Consider the following 22,247-nt stretch of genomic DNA (forward strand, 5'->3'; position numbering starts at 1 on the left):
ACATGGTTAAGCATTAAAAAGATCTACATGGCCCGAATATGGAAATGTCGCGAATGCTGATCATCCGCGGAGCTCACATACAATATACAATATCGTACGAGGGTCGTTTCAATAAGAGATTGATTTGAATGTATCACTCTTGGCGTGTGAAGATGTCTACTCCGTGCTAGCGATACTGAGCCTGGCGATGAAATGCTATTCGCACTATTTGACCTACAAAGTATACAATATTATGTTCAGAGAAGCAAAAGAGAATTAGTTACTTGTAATGTATCTGATCGAATATATATAATATGGAGACAGTGACAATGAATTGAAATAATAGAAACAAGACGCTAAAGAGATCCAGCCCGCGCTTCAGTATGAAAAAAAAGAACACCCCCGATAATTCAAAAACACCACCCGCTCAAATAACATTATAAGAAATGGAAAACACCAAAATGCAAAAGGTCGTTATGTCCGATCGTAAAAGGCCGACCGGGGATTGAAGCGATGCTACTCCGTTCTCCGTGCGTCCCCCACACTTCGGGCCTTATCGCAGGTCTCAGGAAAATCAGGAAACCAAACCCTCATATTCGCAGTCAATACAGTGCCAGCACTGAGAATACCAGAGACTGGGAGGGTATCCAAGGCAAAGCGAAGGAAATGAAAGTGTGTCCAAGGTATACCGAGTGGTCGGAGTACTCCGTACCGGGTTTCGGGTCATGGGTTGGTAGTTAATGATTGAAGAATTTCAGGATCGGATTGAAATTGTAAAGCGAATCTCGTCAAAAGACATGCTTCATCCGCTGAACCCGACTTTCGAGGCACAGCGATTACAGTAGTAGGAGTTCATGCCGAATTGGACGGCGGTGGAGCCTGATTGGCTCAGACTGAGAGATTGCTGGCAGCGGGAACAGCGGACGATGTCGAAGGTGGGAGATGTTGGGGATGTCTGGGGGATTCCTGGGGGAATTTGGATTGGGGGGCTCATTGTTGATGGAGGAGGAGGAGGAGGGAAGGAGAGCATTTTTGAGAGGTGTTGCCTGGTGCCTAGTGCCCCGTGATGTGATAGTGTTTGGAGTGATGATGGGTTGACTTGGTTTCTGTTTTTTCTTGGGTTGATTCTGATCTTTGGAAAGAAAGGAAGAGAAAGGAATTCCTTCGGGTTATGAGTATTTGAATATTTTCTACTCAGGTAACAAGGTAATAAGGTAAAATACGTATTCACATTCCGATGATAGTACATATGTGGGCGTCTTGGGCTTGCGCTAAATACTGCCTAACCATCAAGACTGCTTATACCGTGCCTGTTACCATATAATTAACCAGTACATATGGATTTATATGCAATCTTAAATCTATTTTCAAGCTTCATAAGGTTTAAATCCACTTTACATTGACTTGTAGATTGTTTGAGATCAGCTAGAGGAAGATTGTCAGATCGTGGTTATCATTCACGTTAATAGCAATGCCATGCACGATGCCGTCATGAGAAGATCGACCATATGCAAGAGACCCAAATAGGAAGTATTTCATCAAATGTGGAAAGATACTGCAGATGAGTGTCGAATAAAGAGAGAACGTATGATTGAATGCATTGAATATATGTGAATCCTATATGGAGGTGTGAATGGGTGATGAAGGCACAGATAAGATTTGGCCGTCGACGTCATATCCTCTCCTTCCGGCCTTCATTTCTTTTTCATTTCTTTTTCATTTCTCAACATCACTTCTGAGATCTACAGTAATCAAATACTATTACGGATTACCGTGCCAGTGCTCGGCATTTCTATTTCCGAGCTTCAGTTCAGCCTAAACCCCTCTCAATCTCACCCCCCACCTAAAAAACCGAAACACCAATCTGCCCCTCACCAAACAACACACCATCATGGCCACCGGCAGCCCCAACCTCTACAGCTTCCCCAACTCCGACGCTCTAGCCACGCATCTGCGCAGCTATGTCTTGAGCGCCCAAAATGCCGCCCTAACCCGGCATGAGAGCTTCCGCATCGCCGTCTCCGGCGGCTCCCTCCCAGCCGTCCTCGCCAAAGCCCTCCTAGCTCCAAGCAACGGCACCCCCCAAGACACGCCCCAATTCTCCAAGTGGCACATTTTCTTCGCCGACGAGCGCGCCGTGCCCCTCGACCACGAAGACAGCAACTACCGCCTCCTCCAAGACGAGCTGGTGACGAAGATTCCGACCGAGCTCGGTGAGCCGGTCGTGCACGCCATTGACGAGAAGCACATCGGCGACGACGACCCGCAGGAATTAGCCGACCTGTACCAGGAGGATCTGATGCGTGAGTTCGCAGCCAAGGATTCCGTTAAGCTTCCCGTTTTCGATCTCATCTTGCTGGGCTGCGGGCCCGACGGACACACTTGCTCTCTGTTCCCGGGTCATGCGCTGCTGCGTGAGAAGGACGCCTGGGTTGCTGCCGAGACGAACTCGCCTAAGCCCCCGCCAAAGCGTATTACGCTTACGCTGCCTGTTGTCACGCATGCGGTTAAAATTGCTTTTGTTGCGACTGGTGGCGGTAAGAAGGAGATTATGAAGCAGATCTTTGATCTGGAGGAGGGCTCGAGTTTGCCTTCGGCGCTTGTGAACCACGGTGCTGGTGAGAAGGTTAGCTGGTTTACGGATCATCCTGCTGTTGAGGGGGTTTCGTTTGCTCGTCGTGGAAGTCTGTGAGGGGGAATAGAGTGGGCATGTCTGTTCTGCGATAGTGTTGGCCGTGGGTTTTCATGGGCTGTTCAAAAGTGAGGTTCTTCATGATGGGGGCTTATGGTTATTAATTCGGTAGACAAAATTAGCAATATAGATTTCACTTCAATTACTATTTTTCGATAAGAGCGAATGTCGACAATAGTGAATGTTGGTTAGGATTTACTCGTTTACTCTTACTCTCTTACTATTTTCAAAGCCTACTTAATTATTTACTTATGGAAGGGCCCATCCCTCGATATTTCTTCAAATCGCAATCGACCCATCCCCATTTAAGCTCCTCTTTGCTCAATTACTTGTGAACTCAGCAATCAACTTGGTACTCAATTCCAAACTGAATTGAGTGAGTCGATCCTCAAGTTCATCATTTGGCAGCAGGCACTGTTGCCCATGAACCTTTCGATTCCTTCATACTTCATTCAGATCAGAATCGACCACTTCTATCACGAATAAGCACCTGATAGCGGCCAAGAGCTACTCGAATGATCGGAGCGAATTCACACGCCACGCGTTCATCTTCAGAAAAAGACCAGGGATGGGTGGTGACTCGCTCAACTGAGATACGATTAAATCACTCAGTTGACCCTGACTTATTCGAACGTCAACATGAGCAAGAGCACACACTCAGTACGAGTGTGAAATGGCACAACTATTTGTCGGGGCTAAGAAAACAGCGTAAGTTTCACAATTATTCCTTATGAGTTTTGCCACGGACTCGACGTTCTCTTATTTGATTGTGAAACGCAATCTAACCCGACCTCACTACTCCATACAAGCTGCAGTCTGATCCACTACCCAACTAAAAACATTGAGTAACTGGCCCACAACCTTTTTGTTTTTTCACTTCATTGTGAAAAATATCTCCGGTCAAGACAGTGGAGAGTCAATATGAATGGAGGTCAAAATACAACCATAAACATCCTCAAAACCCCTTTTCTCGGTCTAATGTGAAGATGCGACAAAACACCATCTCAACTGAACGCATTATCATCAAAAATTTACCTCAGTGGAAGAGCGTTGCAGGTTCCAAATCTCAAGAGACAAAAAAACTATGTGCGAAGCCAAGAGGGATTTTGTTGCGTCGATGAGATCCTTATAACCGAAGGCGTCGGACAAAGAACATCCAGTTCGAACATACACATGAGGCCAAGATAAGTGCTAGTTTCTCACTCTCATTATACATCAATTGTCTGGCACAAGGCCGGGAACCAGAAAAAAAGCTACAAACCGCCGTGCTCATATTTCTTATTGTTGACGGTGGACTGATCGAATCCAAGAACACAAAATAGTGGAAGTCACGATGCAAGCCCTTAATCATCCAACGGAGTGACTGATATCCAGAACAAATGCAAAAGCAATCATTCGCAACAACTTCTAATTTTATTTCCCAGACCGACCATCTCGAACATCTTGATAGCGTGTCAAAATTCGACGTTCAAATCTCGACGCGAAGATAGAAATTAAACGCAGACTAAATGAGACTTTGATAATGCAGCAAGGGTTGGAAATACTTGCGTTGATAACTGGACGGTGAGTATCATGGAGACTGGGGTCCGCGCATCTTTATCTCATCGCACATTCGCACACTGCTCTAAACATGTTCAAACATGCTGTTGCGATTTGCAACATCGGGAGACCTGTATTGGCCGACAATACGGCCGGATGGCTGAGCTAAACTCCTCATGGGCAATGGGGATTGTTCTAGAATCATGACAACCTACGACTTCTGCATGACGCTTTTTAGCCAGCCAACAGGACAGGAGACTGTGGAAATCCCACAATCTGAACGATGTGAATGACTCTGCCGAAATTGCTCGAGCGGCTAGAGCCAATGACCCGGAAAGCGATCGGAGGCCATTTCCGTGTCTGCGAGGAAATGAAAACATTCTAACGCAAACCGTCCCTCAAAGTCATCTGAGGAATACGTGTGTTTTTTTCCACTTCTTTTCGATCGCGTCATCAACGGGTCTAGAATCCAGGTTTCCAACGGTCTCCCGGTCGATGAAACCGCGATCATGTGCATCGCCGATCATCAAGAGAACAAATGAGAGGCATGCTCGTGTGTGTACATCAATGATTATCATATTGATGGTTCTAGCGAATAGAATCTCGATCTGAAGCACCAAACCTAAACGATTCCAAGAAGTGCTGACAAGCCAAAACACGTTACAGTATGTCCTGTCTGCGTCTGTGCCTGGGAGTCAAATTGAGATGTGATTTTAGAACCGCTGGCTGGCTCGAAACACCATTAGTTCCCTTGTGCGTGCTGTGTGTCCTGGTGATATCAGTCTTTAGGGCAATTCGGTGTCCAAGATGTGGGTACCGAATCACACGGTGAAGGCACTAGTTGGGAGTTCTTTGTTCATTGTTCTCTGGACCTGCTTCAAGTCGATCGCATGGGAGCAAGTGCCATGGCCAGAAGTGAATCGATACTATGGTATTGGCAGCTAGCAAAAACGCTGGGTTATTTGACGTTTCGGTACTGCAAAGAGCAGAAACCCAGGTCGCTCAGACTACGGGACCAGTTGACAGGGAACGTCAGTACAACAGACTCAGATCTGGGTACGACGCCCGCAAATCGCATATAGGTACATTCAGGGCTCTGGGAACTTTCATGTTTGCAAGTTTGAGAATGATACATCTGATTTGCATATGTTCCAGGGTGGATGAACTAAACCCCTGCCCCGTATCTTCTGACAAATAACTAGAACACCGCATAATTATTGCATCATGTAGCAAACTTGATTCATCAGCCTTTGGATAATTGTTGAATGCGGGCACCACAAGAACCTCTCAATAGGCTTGCCAAGTCCTGCACTATTCCATTACGGTGCTTAATTACGGTCAAATATGTCAAGAGCCAGAGACATTCACTTTAAATGGAATAGTACGAGGCTACGAGTCGTCCCCGGTCCCTGCTGAAATGTCACACTGGGCCAGGGTGAACCGGGCGACTACGCTTTGTTTCATTTTGTGGGGAACCCATTCCAAATCTCGTTCTTTCTTCCCATTCTCAACAAGAAGATATGACAGCTCCCTTTTAAGATCTCTCTGGAGATTCTATCCCTCTGGAGCAAGTCCTTGGATCTGGAACTTCAGCAGTTGTGGTGTTACGTGACGGTGTGGCTGTCAAAACCCTCTTGAGATATTGTTGGAGCACAGATGTAGACGTTGAGATAAACATTCAAGTCATCCAACGTGAACAAGATGGCTATCGTAGTCTCCAATCGTCCAATTCCCAATGCGGCGGCAATGTCAACTGCCTTGGTTTCTCCAAAGAAGCTATCCGACTCGTTTACATGGCAATTGGAGATCTTCGCAAGAAGTTAGCAACCAATCAGTCACCCCAACAACCCCAACTCTCATGGTTTCGTGAAATGGCTCGCACGCTCGAGTATATCCACAACCAACGTTTGCTTGTGGCAGACATTGCCAGTCGTAATTTTCTTTTCGATTCAGATCTGATGATCAAATTCTGCAAATTCTCTGAATCATCTCTTCTACCCTTAGATGCCAACATGGATACTGTCGATGATGACGGACACATGACTCGAATAGACCTCGAATTTCTTGGTGCTGGTATCTAATACGTTGTCACGGGCGAGCATTGCAAGATCGTTCTCTTCAAAGACAACCTTCCAACTGATGGTCGGGCGACCTGGCCGCGGAGAGAATCCCTTCCTAGAACTGAGAATGTTTGGCTTGGCTCAATTATTAAAGATTGTTGGGTTGACGGAGGGGTTTGAAATGCCGGTCGCTTGCTACGAGCACTGGATTCAATCGTCTTACGTTCACCTGCTCCCGAGTCTCTGCTGCACGAGCAAACGTTGTTGACAGAGAGAATTGATTTAATTCAAAAGTCGATCGACGAACGGCCGGTGGTGCCCGCTCACTCTGCATATTAATAGAACACAGCCGTGAGCTGATCGCTACTGTGGCTTCTTCTCTCTCGGTGTAGCTTACCTTGTGTATTCTGATGGTTACAATACGTGTCGATTCTCGATAGAACTCTGATTTTAGCCGTAGATCCCCTCCCCTTGTGGGCCCCTTTGCGTATCTTTTGCGATGGCGTTTTTTCTGGTGAGCGAAGACATCCACAGACTTATTTGTCATCCCTTAATTATGAATCCAAATTAATATGCGTTTTGTAAAAGAAAAATAGACAGCTCTGGTTAGAGATGCAGAATATAAATTGTTTGAAGCAAGTGGCAAGAGATGTTTGTAGAAGTAAAGTGGAGGTGAAGAAGAAGTGGGTAATCTCAACACAGCTGTGCTGCGGGATCTTCGATCTTTCTTAACTCAGCTCTCATCCTTTGTATAATGCCCTTTCGTTGTTTATGACCTTGTACGATGCCTATTCCAACGCGCTCGGCTTCGCTGCGCGAGCCCCGTAAACAAGTCAGTCCCCTGTTACCCCTGGCTTGTTTGTTTACAGTGGAGAGCTTCCCCACAGCCGTGTCGCATTCTTGAACTGCACAATTACCGAAATTAAAACATGCAACATGAAACACAAGCTGACTGCCGAAGACTTCAAATATCGCACGACCTGCTACGAACATATCTCCCACGACCGGCCCGAAAGAACCTGCTCGCGTGAGCAATGACAAGAATCGCTCTTCAAACCCCTCGCCGGCCGAGGGTGCCTTGAAAGACAATGGCCCGACCGCTCGAGGAAGAATCCCACTCCCGCAGCGCAGCACTACTCAAGATAATGCCCGTGTAACCAGTCAAGTACGATTTCAGCCACCCGGTAGCAAGCCGAGCACACGCGATTCCTCACCGACACGGCAACGAGACATCTCCCCGGGAAAGAAACAAGCGCAATCAAACTCGACGGCAACTAAGACCGTGGTGCCGCCTACCAGGCGGCAAAGCATCGTGCGACCAAGTCCGCTGAAAATGGCTGTGACTAAAACTACGGTCCCTGCATCGAAGAGCTCTACGCCCTCATTTGCACCTCCCTCGCCTCGCAAGCTGCCAGGTCAGCGGTCGCCTGTACAGCCTCCTGTTACCAGGAGACCTCCCTCACCTAAGAAATCAGAGATGCTACCCCCGCCACGTCCGACGAGGTCCGCTTCCCTGAGACAGCCTGTCAGCGCAGGCAAGATTCCACCAGTGGCGGCCAGAGGTCATACACGGCACCGGAGCCAAATGACGCAAATTACCAAGGCAGTTGATGCAACACCGGCAACACAACGGTCTCGCGCAATCTCGGCCTACCAGCGACCGGGGTCCCCCAAGAAATTCTCCAAACCTCCAACGCCAACCCCCGGAGCTGCTCCACAGCCAGATAACCTGCTGATACCCTCGTCATGGCCGGATATCGCAGCGCTGCAAACAGAACTACTCCAACTGAGTTTATTCCATTCGAACTCCCTACAGCAACAAGCCGAATGGAAATCCGACTCAGAATCCCGTCTACGCAAAAAATACGACGGTGTCGCCGCCCAATATCAGTCCATCCTGGCCGACGAAACCCAACGACAGTGCCAACTGAACATTCACGCACTGGGCCTCTGGCTCTCCAATTGCCGCGAACACCGCGGCCACCACGACTTCCCCGAACAAATCCAAATCTTGTCTCAAATCCTGCAAGAAATAACCGACACAACCGCCAGAGGAGGGAAATACACCTACGCTCTAGCGACTTTTGAGTCCTGGCTCGGCCAATCAGAGTTCATTCGCCAAAACCGCGGATCGGGATGTCTTGATATCGCATTTGTTGACCCTCTGCCTCCGAGCTGGAAGGAACTAGTCCATGCTTTGAGTATCAAGCTCGAACACTGCTCGCGCCAGCTTCTGGCGCTTGATATCCTTGGTTTCGGGCAGGTGGAGCGCTTGGAGCAGTCGGCGCTTGCGAGGGTTGCAAGGAATCTGGCGGACTTGATACAAATGATGGTGCAGGAGATACGCGCTATGCGAGTGCTGGAGGCGCAGGTTGTACGATCCGAAAGGGATTCTGTTGGTTTGCTTGCTAGTCGGATCACGGCTTCTGTAGAGGAGTCGAGAGCTCCACGGGTTGGGGCTTGGAGGAGCTAGGCTTTTGGTGGCTTCGTCGGGTGAGTGTTGATGGTTACTCTTTTACCTGTATCAATGTGAAAATGCAAATAATGTCACGAACTATATTGAGGGCTTGTCAATATCAAAAACTGTATAATACTGTAGCTAAATTCGTATTTTGTATGTTGCTTGATGCTTGAATTAAACTTGATCGACATCCGCTCAAGAACCTCATCGGCGAACCAAAGCTTGTTCGGTACCTGGCCCGAGGTAACCCGATGAGTCAGCACAACGTCATGCCCAGGTGAAGCCTTTGGAGAGAATAGTCTGGATTTCGTGAACATCGAACTTTGCTTGTTCTCTCAGCAACTGGATCTTTTGTGTTTCTTTTCTTTCACTTTTCCACAAGTCTTTGCTCAATACACTAGTCACCTGACTTACAACAATCGTGACCCAGCCAATGTGACCTCCATCCTGAGCTCTACTCTTGACGTCATCTACAGCTATCTAACAGACAACGAATTCGCAAAGTCACAAGTCTCCACTTCCGTACCTTGTACCTTTCACGATGATCAATCACACCTAGCGGAAAATCAGCCTGAATATTCGCCATCATTTGGTCCAACGACGATGAAAGACTCGCTCTACCATCGCCTCTGGCGCCGGGAATGCGGGGAACAGTCGCAGTATGCTGGGCTTCGGGGCATTTACGGATCTAGGGAATGGGTCGACAACCTCGACATTGTGAACGAGCTCGGTGGACACACAGGGTGTGTCAATGCCCTCAGGTATGCTTGCACAAGACCTGGTTCTTACGGACAGGACCACCCGCCGATTGGCATGTGCTAATGATTTCACAGTTGGTCACGATCAGGACGTCTTCTGGCGTCTGGCTCCGATGACCAGTACCTCAATATCTACTCCTATCAACCCGAATCCTCCAATTCCCAATTCGCGCTCAACACAACCGTCTTCACCGGCCACAAAGCCAACATCTTCTCCGTCAAGTTCATGCCGCATTCAAATGATGGGACTCTGGTCACATGCGCCGCCGATTCAACAGTGCGTGTATTCGATATCGAATACTCACGTGGCAAACCCGGCGTTGACCCCTCGGGGTGGGAAGCGTCCGTGCGTAGCCGCCGCTTTAGTGAGTTCTTCACTGGCGCGCGGTATCTGAGTGACGGCAATACCAATACTAGGGTGTATCGCAGCCACGCCGATCGCGTCAAGCGTATCGTAACTGAGTCTTCCCCGTACCTCTTTCTCACCTGCTCCGAGGATGGCGAAGTCCGTCAGTGGGATTTGCGGCTGCCGTCTAGTGCATATCCTCCTCCGCGTGGCGGTCAGGGCTTCATGTCATACCGACCAGGACGGCAACATGATGACTCGAATGTACCGCCCCCTCTTATCTCCTACAAACAATATAATCTTGATTTGAACACAATCTCCTGCTCACCAAGCCAACCGCACTATATTGCCTTGGGTGGTGCGCACATGCACTGCTTCCTGCACGACAGACGGATGATTGGCCCGGACAGATCCGCCGCAAGGGGCAGTGCTACTCAAGTGCGGGGAGTGTTGCCGACGAAGAAATGAGCAAGGCAACACGATGCGTGCGAAGATTTGCACCAGGCGGCAAACATCGCGTCAAGCATGCCGCAGACGGACACATCACAGCCTGTAAAATCAGCGATGCAAACCCCGATGAGATTATTGTCAGCTGGTCGGGAGACCACATTTACAGTTTTGATCTGATCCGCGGTCCGGATGCCCGCGAGGGCCGCTCAGAGAAGGCAACACTCAAAGGCAAGAATACACGAGCTCGACGCAGTTCGAAGAGCCGAAAACGCAAGCGCCAGAAGCCCACGACGCCCTCATCGCAAGAGAGTGGCGGTCCGCAGCACTCTCGCTTTCGTTCTGAAGATCTGGATACTTTCAGCAGTGATGAGACTGGCGAGGAAGAACACATTGACTCTTATCCTCCGTACGATGGTCCTGTTCCAACCACTGCGGAGTCTATACTTGAGCAGGCTCGGTTTGCTGTGCTGAACGATGCGCAGCGATTGAGTATGCAAATTGCAAAGGGACTGGTGAAGCTTCGCAGAAATCTTTTCAGCCTTGAAGCGACAGTCCAAGAGGCTCTTAGGACTCCTGGTGTCACACCTGCATCCTACGCGGATTTTTTTGCATCTACCTTGGAAATGGCAGAGGATTATCTTCCAACGATGGAAGAGGTCATGCGCCAATGGAGGTATCCCTTGAATCCTTCTCAAGATACTGTTAATTTCCAGATGTCACTTCGCCACAATCGCGAATCGGCGTGGAGATTCGTGCAAGCTTCTGGGGCGATTTCCTATGCGTTGTCGAATCGACCCATAGATGTAGAATCGGTCTTCCAGTCGATCCAACCCGCACCAGGCGAAGAAGAAATTCCCCCAGGATCCAAATTCGGCTATGAGTTCCTCCGAGCAATCCTACTGTGGCTACAGCACGGCAGGGCACGTCTGCTTGAGGGATTCCAGCGCCGCAACGCTCCTCGACGATCGCACGACCGGTACCCAATTCCCGATGAGTCCGAGGAAGATGCCATTGAAACGATCCTGATCCCCTACTTAATGGACATGGCTCGTGATACCCCCGTTGTGAACCTCGATGCCTCCAGCCAAAATAACAGCGCTCGCAATTTATTCCCTACCCAGCTCGCTGCCGTGGCGACCTTTGGGAGAGTTGTTCGGCTGCCCTTGGAAGATCTCGGTGACCCGGCTGCTAGGGTCGAGAGGCGCCGTGCTTCCAATGTGCGATGTCTGGACCGGGACTGTTCGAAGCGGTTCTGGGTCCTGCGGGTTGGGAGGAGCCTTCTAATGGAGGCAGCCAAGGGAGTCAATTACATGTTTGTCAACCACGCTTTCGGCGGAATGCGCGCTTTACCGGAGTCTTCGGGTAGTGAGTCGGATGTGGAGATAGAACAGGCTGATATCGAACCTAATGCGGAAGAGGAGGGAAATTCCAACGTCAACCTGGTTCTGGATGGTAGGGCTCCGCAACAGGCCGATGCGGAGTCTGAAAGTTCTCGGGGAGAGGCGAAGTCTTCCAATGACGTCGCTAATCGAGGAGAAGGTGGCAGTGATGACAGCCAGGCAGAAGATGATAGCTCAGATGACGAAGAGGATGATGACGATGATGTCGATGAATGGCCATTGGGTTCATCTGACGATGAAGATAACGCGGAATACGACTCAGACGACACTACTACCTCGAACTATGCTATCCCAAGAGTCCGCCAACGAGATGTCGAGCGACACGCTCCCTGCTCAACTCACATTCGCAGCTATCGCGGACACTGCAACATCAAGACCGTTAAAGACGTCAACTTCTTCGGTCTGAACGACGAGTACGTAGTCAGCGGCAGCGACTCCGGCCACATATTCATCTGGGACCGCAAGACTTCCCATCTAGTCAACATTCTTGAAGGCGACAGCGATATCGTCAACGTCGTCCAAGGTAAACACTTTCCTTCTCACTAACCAGCTACCAAATCTGACACCACCCAGGCCACCCCTATGAACCAATGATTGCCGCCTCCGGAATCGACAACACTATCAAAATTTTCTCATCAGACCAAAATGCGCAAGAAGATGCCCGCAACGGAATCAACATCCTCGACCCCGACAATCCTTCCAACACTCTCGGTCGGAATACTTCAATCGGCGGCCTCGAAAGCCGCAAGCGCATCCACGAAAGTTATCGCATCATGAGCCAAAATGACGTCGAGCGTCGCGGCGGCATGAACGAAGCCCAGATCACTGTACGTTGGTTCCACAATATCTTTCTCTGGTGACCTGGCGCGCACTATGTTGAATGCTTATTTGACTTTTCCATAGCGCGAAATGCTAGGCCGACTTGCTGCTAATTTGCGGGATCGGAGAGGTGTATTGGGGACTGGGATGGAGGGGCTTGAGGCTCCTGGGGAGCATGCTACTGTTGTTCTTGACGATAATTGCTCGGTAAGTATGCCTCGACTGATTTGTTGTCTTGTTCGGTTGGATGTGATGCTGACTAGGTTGCAGGTGATGTGAGTGGATGTGAGTGGATGGATGGGTTGGAATGCACAGCATGGCGTCTTTGTCTTCTTTCATTTTTGCGCTAGAATGACTTTACGTATTTCTTTGCAGTCCTGCGTACATAACAAGTTGTATGTCGCTCCTTTTGACGGGGTTCTGGCAAGCATAATTTAATCGAACGATGAAGGGAGTAGCAACTCCATGGAAACTATGACTACCGCTCTTCAAAAACATGCCAACTCTGACACCAACAATAGCCTGTACCAAAATGATTTCTTGGCTAGTGTTGGCTGATGTTGGGTAATTTTTGTTAAGCTTTTAAGGGAATTCTCAAGACGGAATGTGATTGGTACATATGGAGCCAGAAGCGTTTCGGTTGTGGGTGTTACATCTAGATATCTATCACCAAAGACCAATAGTTGGCATTCATCATCCTCCGGTTTGAAACGGGCGCTAAAGTGATCAATGAAAGACTACTCTACCATTCAAGTTTAAATTCAAATCAACAAGACCCTTGCTTACCCATGTGTTACCGCGCGCGTAAATTTGTTTCAGTTCATTCGTTTTCTACTTATATGGCGTCGAAAGCCGAAGAGCACAGTGCCTTTTTGTCTATTTAAACAGCATCTATTTCTAATTACAACATTTATCTCTTAACAGATAAATATCCATAATTCCAGATTCCAGATTCGAAAGCAGCATTCGACCCTTTATCAAAATGCCAACCAAGGTTTTCATTCTTGTCTTCGTTAGTGAACCTCTCGACTATACCAAGTATCGCCATACAGCTCTCTTTTTTAAGTTTCCTAATAGATCTACATATGCGATGCATATAGAGGGTGCACCTGGGTTTTTCGAATTCCAGCCACTCGACAATTACCGCCCTGAACAAAGTCGAAGGCTTGCCAAAAAATTCCCAGTGGCGGAACTCCAAGATTTAATCAGTGAAGTCTCTATCAGAGGAGTCGTTTTAAGAACCCCCGTGAAAAACAGACCTACAGACGCGGATTGGGACTGCCAAAGTTGGGTGGCAGATACCCTTACCCGGATGGTGAACAATAGGTATTTGAATGCGTCTTAACGAGCAACGGCCAATAATCAAATGACCGATGTGTGCTTGGAAGCTAAAGATGAGTAAGGGTGTTTTGCATACCACAAAGCGTCACATTGCCGGTAAGTAACGCACAACGAAAGATATAAGCGGATTTTCATTACTTATATAGAAGTTCTAGTACTTCGATCTAATCAAACAACATTAGTGGTGCTTTCTGCGAAGAACGGACGGGGAGATATACTATTTATATGAAGGTTCCTTGAACGTTCGAGAGTATATTCATAATTTCTTACTTGATTGATCTTTATCCTAAATGTCTGTATGATACCTATAGTAGTTATATCCGCTAATGGCGTAAGAGACGAGCTAGGAAGGACATGCCTATATATTCTCTCTCGAACCGGGGTGGAAGAATACGTGACAGATATTCTGGCCAGTCGGGCATCGGCTTCAGTTGCCGAAGCGCCTGGATATATTCCCAGTGTTCCGGATACCAGCCAGCATATTCCCAGTCAAGGATAGCTGTGACCCGGCCTCCTTCGACAAGGATATTACGCGGGGAGAAATCGGCGTGAGTAAAAACAATCTCATGGTCATCCATAAGCGCAAATTTGGCATAATGTCGCAGTATATCTGGCGCTGACTTCACAATATCTCCTAAAATAAACTCGTTAAACTGCTGCTCGGTATCAAACGGACCGCCTTCAATTGATGCAATCTGTCCAATTACAGCTTTGCCACGATCAATAGCTCCGATATAGCTACCCTTTAAGTCGCGAAGTTGATTTATGTAGGAGTGAAGCTCAGAGGCGATTGAGAGCTTCTGATCTAAGTCTAACGTATCCCATGCTTCATCGAGTCGCTTGCCAGGCATGTAGTCCATCACGATAGCCACAACTTTGCCATCTTCCCAATGGATATCATGGACTTTAGGCACAGGGATTGTCGTGTTTGTCGCAATGAAACGAAGTGTTTCGGCTTCGTGGGAGCGGATATTGCCCGATTTCACGACGAGATTGTTACCGACTCGGATAACCGTGCGACCGCATAACGAATGAAGGGTCGTTCTTTCTTGATTATTCATTATATTCATTTTTAAGAATAGAATATCTGCGTCTTCTGTTGCATTTCAGAAATTCTAGGGTAAAAAGTGAATGAACGGCCGGACAGAGAATTTAAGATAGTAGCGCTGACAGGCTAGAAGAGGGGAAATTCGATAGGGGAAAATGATGATCCGTCAAATGGCTACCCCTTCTATCAGCTTCCCTTTTACCATGCGATTCTAAATATGTAAGGGGAACGTGCGCAAAAAAGATTGTGTGATAAATCATGCGAAAGCATGCGAAATAGGGAGAATACGTGCGGATTAATGATATTATATGCAATAGAATTTGCTAGGCGAATAAAATTTCACGCCTAACAGAACTAGACAAACCGAACAGTCTATCCCGAACGCATAACACACAATCTATTGTTACTAGTCAGCAAAAGAGATAACCCAGCTCAAGGGAAAAATGAGGTCGGGATGGTCTTATTGGACAAACTGCAGGAATATATTCTCAACTATGATGTTCATATAGGAAAGAGAAAAGCAAACACAAACGATAGACCTCGCCTGGAGCGGGCACGTGTCCATTTTGAATATTTTGCTTGAAAGGTGCGCTGATCCAAACTGCAAGGACAAACAGGGTCGCACCTCATTGTCTTCGGCAGCAGAGTACGGGCACTTGCCAGTGGTCGCGAGCCTGCTTGAACAAGGAATTGACATGATCTTCGAGGAGGATATGTGCCGTAAAAATCCATTGGAATATGCAGCGTCGAACGGTCACGACGAGGTGGTTGATTTGCTGTCAAGCATGGGGTGTGTCGCTCAAGACTGCAAATCCAAAGATATTGAGAGAGCTCGTGAGAGTCAGAGCATGATTAAGAGCTTTACGATAGAGGTTTGAGCTTGGCTACTCAAAATTGTCTATGAGCTCTCTATATAAGCTCTCTGTATAGATAAATCATATCAAAGTACCTTTGGGTCATAATGCCGAAGAGTCTAGTTTCAAAAGCTGCCAAATGAGCACATCCAGCTGGCCTTCACGTCCAGTGAATCAACAGTTCATCATAGCGGAGATTATGTTGTGGGCTGTGAATTGCTCTTACATACAGCATACCTGACATACCACGTGGAGACTTTCATAAGTCAACGATTGAGTGCTTTGCTATGCTCGCTCCTTGTTGCTCCCTGGCTTGCTCCCACCCTGACAAGGTAGGATCCTCGAGGCCACGATCTACGTTACATCGGAAGTGCTGGTCGCCGTCGCCCTACCGATCATCCAAGCTGATGTCTATGTACTTTCTGAGATGATATTGTCTTTTCTTTAAAGGGTCTAGTCCACATCCGAACGTACTCGATGGCGGAAAGTTCGAGGTAAAGACCTTTTCACAGCTTCACATCATACGTAATAATGTGCTATAACATGCTGCAAGAATACCGTCGGACGTCACACAGACTGGTTGGAACGCGATTGAATGCATTAGTTTGATTATAGACGAGGGAAAAGTAAGCAGCTGTATAGAAGAAACCTTGGAAATCGATACACCATTTGAGAGAGAGAATCTGTTAATACTAGGGTAACGTTCAAGCTTTGAACAGCTGTGGCTGTGAATCTCTTTCCTTCCCGAAAAGATAAAGCATGTCCTAGTGTCGAGAAATATCATTCCCGTAATCTATCATGACTCATCTAGGGCACATCGGTTGATGCAGTGAGCGAATATATTTTCCGATTGGATGTAGTAAGCTTATAGTGGGGCGCTCATAAAGACTACGTGAGAGTATGGAGTTTAAACCTGACTTCGGATATGACTGTAAAGGCCAGGAGATGCATCAGAGCATACGGTCTAGCCAGCGCCTTTTCAATCTCGCCGTTGGATGCATAGGTGACATTAGAAAGAAGTCCCTGCTCGAGGTTCTTCTCATCTACGATGAAGGAGTAAGCACTCGTGTAGTACAGCACCGCTCCGGATCGCGGCCTAGAGATGTGGCTGAAGTCTGCATTTTCTAGATACATCCAACGTGCTGCGTCTTCTTTGCTTAGTGGAGAGGAAGATATCTCTTCGGCAAATACTAGATGGTTGCGGTCATTATCGGATAAAATATTCTCACGAGCACTATCAAAGCGGTTCAGTAACACAAGAAACTTTGTTCAACGAGAAAGATTGACAGGGTTATTTGGGTCTACCCGAGCCAAGCACATGAGGGAATCATCTGGGAAGCTGTCAAGTTTGGCAGTAGCTTCCCGGCAAAATTCCACCGGAAACACTTGTGTCAAACACACTTTGAACTAATTGGGATATAAACAAAGCCTCTCCCGGATGCACAAACAAGGAATATTACTCGGTATATAGAACTATATCTCCCATTGGCAAAATGTGCCAAGTGCTTAAGTACCTCTATAATCACCAGCGAAAATTGCCGATATAAGGCCTATCTCTCTCCACGTAATGATCGGTACCAGATTACCAGAATGTCTCTGTTCGACTGTAATTGTGGGTGACTATTGAATGTAGCTGATTGAAACCCATCTGTCAATGTGTATGTTAATTATATTTAGTGAGGTAGCGGAACCATAGACACATTACTATTTTGCGGGTAGCCTGAAGCAGACCTGAGCACTACTAAGTAAGTTCAAGTCAAAATGAGACAGAGAAGTATTTTATACCATCCAGCCTTCAATCTCGACGATAAACGACTACTTCCACCCGATGCCCGGTTATCTCTCTTCATACCCAAATTGGTTAAGCATCTGAGGAGTCCGAAGATACCGGACGGGAACTAGTAGAACCTTGCAAACTTGGCGGGCGCGTGCAAAGATACCCGGACGGGAGATTCCCCTGGCCGCAACCTAACTCTCCAATCACCAACATAAAGGCTCTCTCCCCACGCCGTTATAACCTTTCCCCCCGCGGCTCTCATCGAAATTAAATGATTGACGTTTTCTAAAGATGACTTGTCGGATAGCAATTCAGCTAATTGTATACGGCGTAATTTGCTGCATGGGTGTTGCCGCGCTAGCTTTGATCATCTCCGCCACATCCAATTAACCGCGTGCAATTGCCGCTTTATTGTTCCTCTCTGAAACATGTTCTAATTGCGGTGGCCCCATTTAACGTTCTAACATGGCCAATGATAGGAAGATACTTAGCACATATGGACCACAGGCTACATAGATACCAAAGATCACGTAGGTCTCCTTCTAATATTGAGTGCTTTTCCTCGACCGTGGAGACGATTTGGGGGCTAGGTCCTCAACTAATGCACAGTGGGTAGGATGAAAACCTGACCGACAAACATCCTTGCTCGCTTCATAGGCGGGGAAAAACCTTTTAAATGCTGAGTGAGTTCCCCTCGGGAGGCAATAGCATTTGTTGTTGATTTCCTACCGTGTTCTTGGTTTGGATCGGGTGTTCATCATTATACTGAGGGATCATTTTCCGCTATGCATGCCGGCCCGTCGGACGATGAAGGCCAAACTCTTTTCAACTTCCCGTCCGTGCCAGGAGAGAAGTATCCAGTAAAACATCGACGACAAACCGCCAGATGTTGTGGCGAGCATCTGATCTTTAGCCTCTTATTTATAACACTCTTGATTCCCCTGACGCTGAGCATCCTTCTCGTATACGGCGATGCTATCGACTGGCACTTACCCGGAAACCTATATACGGTTGTAAATGAATATCGAACATCAGTCCAAACCGGGGTGCAGGTTATTTCAGCTATCCTTGCGGGCCTCGAAGTCTTCGCACTTTGTCGACTTATCAATCTGGCAACACGAATCCATTTCACCAAAGCCCCCGTTTCGCTCAACATGCTTGGCTTCTGGTCAGCGCTCTCCACTCCTACAACAAATTGGGGCCAGCCCTTCTGGATGATCCTGATCACCCTCTTACTCAGCAACGTTGCAACCGTTTTCTCTGCTCTATGGACGGGCGCCCTGACCCCAATCAATGCCATCGGCACTCGAAACACCACCATTCATGTCCCCGACTGGTCCAACATCAGCCTGATTCAGGAATATCCAAGTCAGATCGATCGGACAGGCTTGAACGTCCGCAACGCAGATGGCCACTTCACCTTCTCCGTCGGAGTAGGCCTCCTCGGATCATTGCTCGCCTCGGCCAACTCAGCCTCGCCGGTCGATGGCGGCGTTCGGAGCCACAATAAACTCGACAACACCCGCTACACCTACTACGGCCGCTCATACAGCGCAGGATCAAGCGTAGGGCTCCTCGATCAGTCCGTGCTCGACATTTTCCGAGCGACCAATTACACCTACAGTGAAATCGGCTTGTCAACCACCGTCTCCTGCATCCACAACAGCAGCTCAGAGTTCATCCTCTCGGATGGACAGGACGTCGTCTATCCCGCCCAAGGCAAGCTTCCAGATAGCACCGATCGGGAATACTCTAGTTACATAGGCTATAGCACCAGCGCGATCGTCGCAATCGGCGTTGCAGCGCAACCGTCCACGCACACTGCAAAACGATACATGGCGTTCGCAGCAGGCGACTACTACAGCGATCTCGACAAAGTTCAATGCGCCGTTACGTTTGTTCCGACAAGATTCAATGTCACAGTGAACATCAGCGATCGCAACATTACCGTGCGCAAGGTAATTGAGTCCTCGACATCAGTCCACGACATCGATCCGCATCACAACATAACGCACGTCACGATGCGACAGCTGGAACTCATATCAAATGACCAAACGTGTTTCTACCGCTCGACGGTTGGCGATACATTCAACGCGAGTATCAGCGACTATCGAACCTCTATCACGAATTCAACGAAGGGAAACATCACCGAGTCGGCAATCATAATGAAGGGGGTCGAGAACGCCCTTACCTCTTTACTTGATGATATGCTGGTAGCTTATGCATCTGCACAAAGCATAGTCGCTGGGTTCAAGAAGCCCGCGCCAACACTTGTGTACGTTGCTGCTCTTCGTGTTGGATCACGAGGATACATCATTTCGAGCGCGTCTATCATAGTTATAATTATAGTTTTGGTTATTGCCGAGGCTATTCGCATGCGTGGATGGAGGGAATTGCCTATATTTGATTATCTGGACGATCGGATGCTAGTAGTTGGGGCATCAGATGGTGGGCGAGGAATAGCGGAATATGCAGAGCGGAATGGGAATGCTAATTTGGATCATATTCCTATCGTTTGGAGGAAGAAAGGAGACGGTGGTTTGGGTGAAATCTCAATAAAGACTACTGTAGACGAAGACACAGGTATTGTTTGTGTACGAGGGAAGGTTGTTGACCAAGATGGCAATGGTATGCTTTGATTGAGCGTCGGTGCAGTATACGTTAAAAACTGCAGTTAGTTCAATATTTGCTTGCCCTATCAAGGCAAAAATAGTACGTATATAGGCTTCCATCAGAGGAGCTTTTCATGTTGGATTGAAGATTTGACCCTAGTAACAAAGATAGTATCAGCTTATATATGTGTAGTGGTTGCGCCCCGAATTCCCATAACATATAATTAACTCGTAGTGTTATAGTTTCTACTAGTTAACCATTTGTTAACTCTCTAGAGCTATTAAGGCAAATATAGTAAGTATCTAGGCTCCCTTCGGTGGAGCTTTTCTTATTGCAGTATTAATGCCTTAATGTATTTCCGGATTAGCCAACATTCCTTCCAAGGTTGTTTAGAAAATTCAAATACCTTTCGAGTGTAGAGTGGGAGCGAGACCTGATCTTTTTTGTTAAGACATTTAAAGTGTCGGTTAGATTTACTACTAGTAGACAGTCTCAAATAGTGCTCCTAGGAGCTGTGGACACGAAAAAACTAATAGTTAAAGACGATACGCTAAAAGTGTGTTGGTCTTGTATATGTCACTATCATTGGTAGACCTAGGTAATGCTGAAGCATTTCTAACTAAGCTAACCAAGTCTAACACCCCTGAAAGCTTACCGAAATCTCAACGAACGGGGGTACATATTACTAACTCGACTACATGGACTTTACGCAATGTAATAACTAAAAATCATACTAAAGAACTCTTTCCTTAAGCGGTAAGGCCTATAGGATCATAGTTTGTGCTTTTTTTCCCTGACTCAGCCTAGATATCAGCAACTCTCAGAGATAGAAATGCCCCTAATCAATAAGAACTATTAACGTTCGACGAGCAACAAACTTCACAAAAGATCTCGTCTACAGACTTAGTCTTTATGGCTCTTTTCTTCGCGTTCTTTGGAAAGCCTCAATCAACTATCAAGTCAATCGGAAGATGTTAATCGAGTACCAAATACTTTCTTTGAAAACCCACCCTCGGACGCCAATCTTGTATAGCCTTTCTCCTTCTTGGCCTTAGGGCATTAGATCACAAAATGCTCACGGTGAATCTTCTTTACTTTAACTTGGCGAATTGAGCCACACTTTAAAAGGATGCAATCAAAGACTATACACATATATGCCTATAGTTCAATCCAAGTATACCTTTAAAAAGTTGTACCATCTTCGTAGGTAGGCATACCCACCCCTTTTAAAACATCGCGTTACCTTTCTTTCTTCTTCTTCTGAGGTTTCCTGTATTGTTACATACGTTACAATTAGATATTCATACCAGTCTCCTTTCAAAGATAGTTGCAATGCTTTAGCGAATTAGCAGTCACCGACACAAAATTTCACCCTAAACCAGAGCGATAGTGAAAAAGGTGTTGGAAACCAAAAACAAAGAGCAGACGTGTGTTCGATTTGATGACCTCCAGTGGCAGGTCATCCAACATTCACTAAATTAAATTAGCTAGGTCATGGACATGCCATGTCACTTGTAAAGACATGGTCGTGTTTCCGTGAATTATCTCGGCAACGTTGCAACGTGATAGCTGGTGCGTGATAAATGCATAGCGCTTACTCCTGCACCACTTGTCACGCCAACGACGCTAATTCTGATCTACACATCTAATTCTTACCCATTAATCCCGCAAGCTACCGTCAAGTGCTAATACGATTGGCTCTCGCGTTGTTCCGAGAATTTCCTCACGCTAATGCTTGCCTGCGTTGCTTGATTGAGTTTGTCTTGTGTGTAAAGATGTCAAGATGTCATCTGAGCGAGGTGTACATCTTTAGTTTTCTTGTCAGAGGTGTCGAGCCAATTGTCAATGGTCTCCTTGTGCGGTGAAAATGCTTATTGAAGCAATCGGGATCAACGTGTCTCAGTTAACTCAAAAGTCTAATTGGAAAATACGCACGCTTCTCAGCACTCAGCAAATGTGACGGATCTTTTGCAACATTTAATCACCACCTGTTTGCCTAATGAGAAGCGAAGGATAAAAGCCAGCAGAGATGAAGACAATGGAGCTAATTAATCAACCTAAAGACTATTCCAGTTGGTTTGATTCAATTTGTTCTGCTTCAAAAGACCTC

At 47.2% G+C, this 22,247-nt stretch overlaps 7 protein-coding genes across 7 annotated transcripts; 5 read left to right on the top strand and 2 right to left on the bottom strand.

The window, feature by feature from the left end:
- Positions 1 to 781: 781 nt before the first annotated feature.
- Positions 782 to 1,009, bottom strand: N7529_009423 (uncharacterized protein; the record flags this gene model as incomplete). The annotated part of the gene is made up of 1 exon (XM_057244950.1): positions 782 to 1,009. The coding sequence occupies one exon, from the start codon at positions 1,007 to 1,009 to the stop codon at positions 782 to 784; it is 228 nt and encodes a 75-aa protein (XP_057093213.1).
- An 861-nt stretch (positions 1,010 to 1,870) lies between these two features.
- Positions 1,871 to 2,671, top strand: N7529_009424 (6-phosphogluconolactonase; the record flags this gene model as incomplete). The annotated part of the gene is made up of 1 exon (XM_057244951.1): positions 1,871 to 2,671. The coding sequence occupies one exon, from the start codon at positions 1,871 to 1,873 to the stop codon at positions 2,669 to 2,671; it is 801 nt and encodes a 266-aa protein (XP_057093214.1).
- Positions 2,672 to 6,003: 3,332 nt separating this feature from the next.
- N7529_009425 (Serine/threonine-protein kinase HT1) lies at positions 6,004 to 6,291 on the top strand (the record flags this gene model as incomplete). The annotated part of the gene is made up of 1 exon (XM_057244952.1): positions 6,004 to 6,291. The coding sequence occupies one exon, from the start codon at positions 6,004 to 6,006 to the stop codon at positions 6,289 to 6,291; it is 288 nt and encodes a 95-aa protein (XP_057093215.1).
- Positions 6,292 to 7,054: 763 nt separating this feature from the next.
- N7529_009426 (uncharacterized protein) lies at positions 7,055 to 8,743 on the top strand (the record flags this gene model as incomplete). Its single annotated transcript, XM_057244953.1, has 2 exons — positions 7,055 to 7,102; positions 7,232 to 8,743. The coding sequence occupies 2 exons, from the start codon at positions 7,055 to 7,057 to the stop codon at positions 8,741 to 8,743; spliced, it is 1,560 nt and encodes a 519-aa protein (XP_057093216.1).
- A 591-nt stretch (positions 8,744 to 9,334) lies between these two features.
- On the top strand, positions 9,335 to 12,942 carry N7529_009427 (WD repeat-containing protein; the record flags this gene model as incomplete). Its single annotated transcript, XM_057244954.1, has 6 exons — positions 9,335 to 9,492; positions 9,565 to 10,099; positions 10,168 to 12,208; positions 12,259 to 12,512; positions 12,589 to 12,711; positions 12,880 to 12,942. The coding sequence occupies 6 exons, from the start codon at positions 9,335 to 9,337 to the stop codon at positions 12,940 to 12,942; spliced, it is 3,174 nt and encodes a 1,057-aa protein (XP_057093217.1).
- Positions 12,943 to 14,168: 1,226 nt separating this feature from the next.
- N7529_009428 (aminoglycoside phosphotransferase family protein) lies at positions 14,169 to 14,915 on the bottom strand (the record flags this gene model as incomplete). Its single annotated transcript, XM_057244955.1, has 1 exon — positions 14,169 to 14,915. One exon carries the CDS (start codon positions 14,913 to 14,915, stop codon positions 14,169 to 14,171), a length of 747 nt encoding a protein of 248 aa, XP_057093218.1.
- Positions 14,916 to 18,309: 3,394 nt separating this feature from the next.
- N7529_009429 (uncharacterized protein) lies at positions 18,310 to 20,163 on the top strand (the record flags this gene model as incomplete). The annotated part of the gene is made up of 1 exon (XM_057244956.1): positions 18,310 to 20,163. The coding sequence occupies one exon, from the start codon at positions 18,310 to 18,312 to the stop codon at positions 20,161 to 20,163; it is 1,854 nt and encodes a 617-aa protein (XP_057093219.1).
- Positions 20,164 to 22,247: the final 2,084 nt, after the last annotated feature.

The sequence above is a fragment of the Penicillium soppii genome (genome assembly GCF_028829465.1).
Source record: "Penicillium soppii strain IBT 18220 chromosome Unknown utg000007l, whole genome shotgun sequence".
NCBI lineage: Eukaryota > Fungi > Ascomycota > Eurotiomycetes > Eurotiales > Aspergillaceae > Penicillium > Penicillium soppii.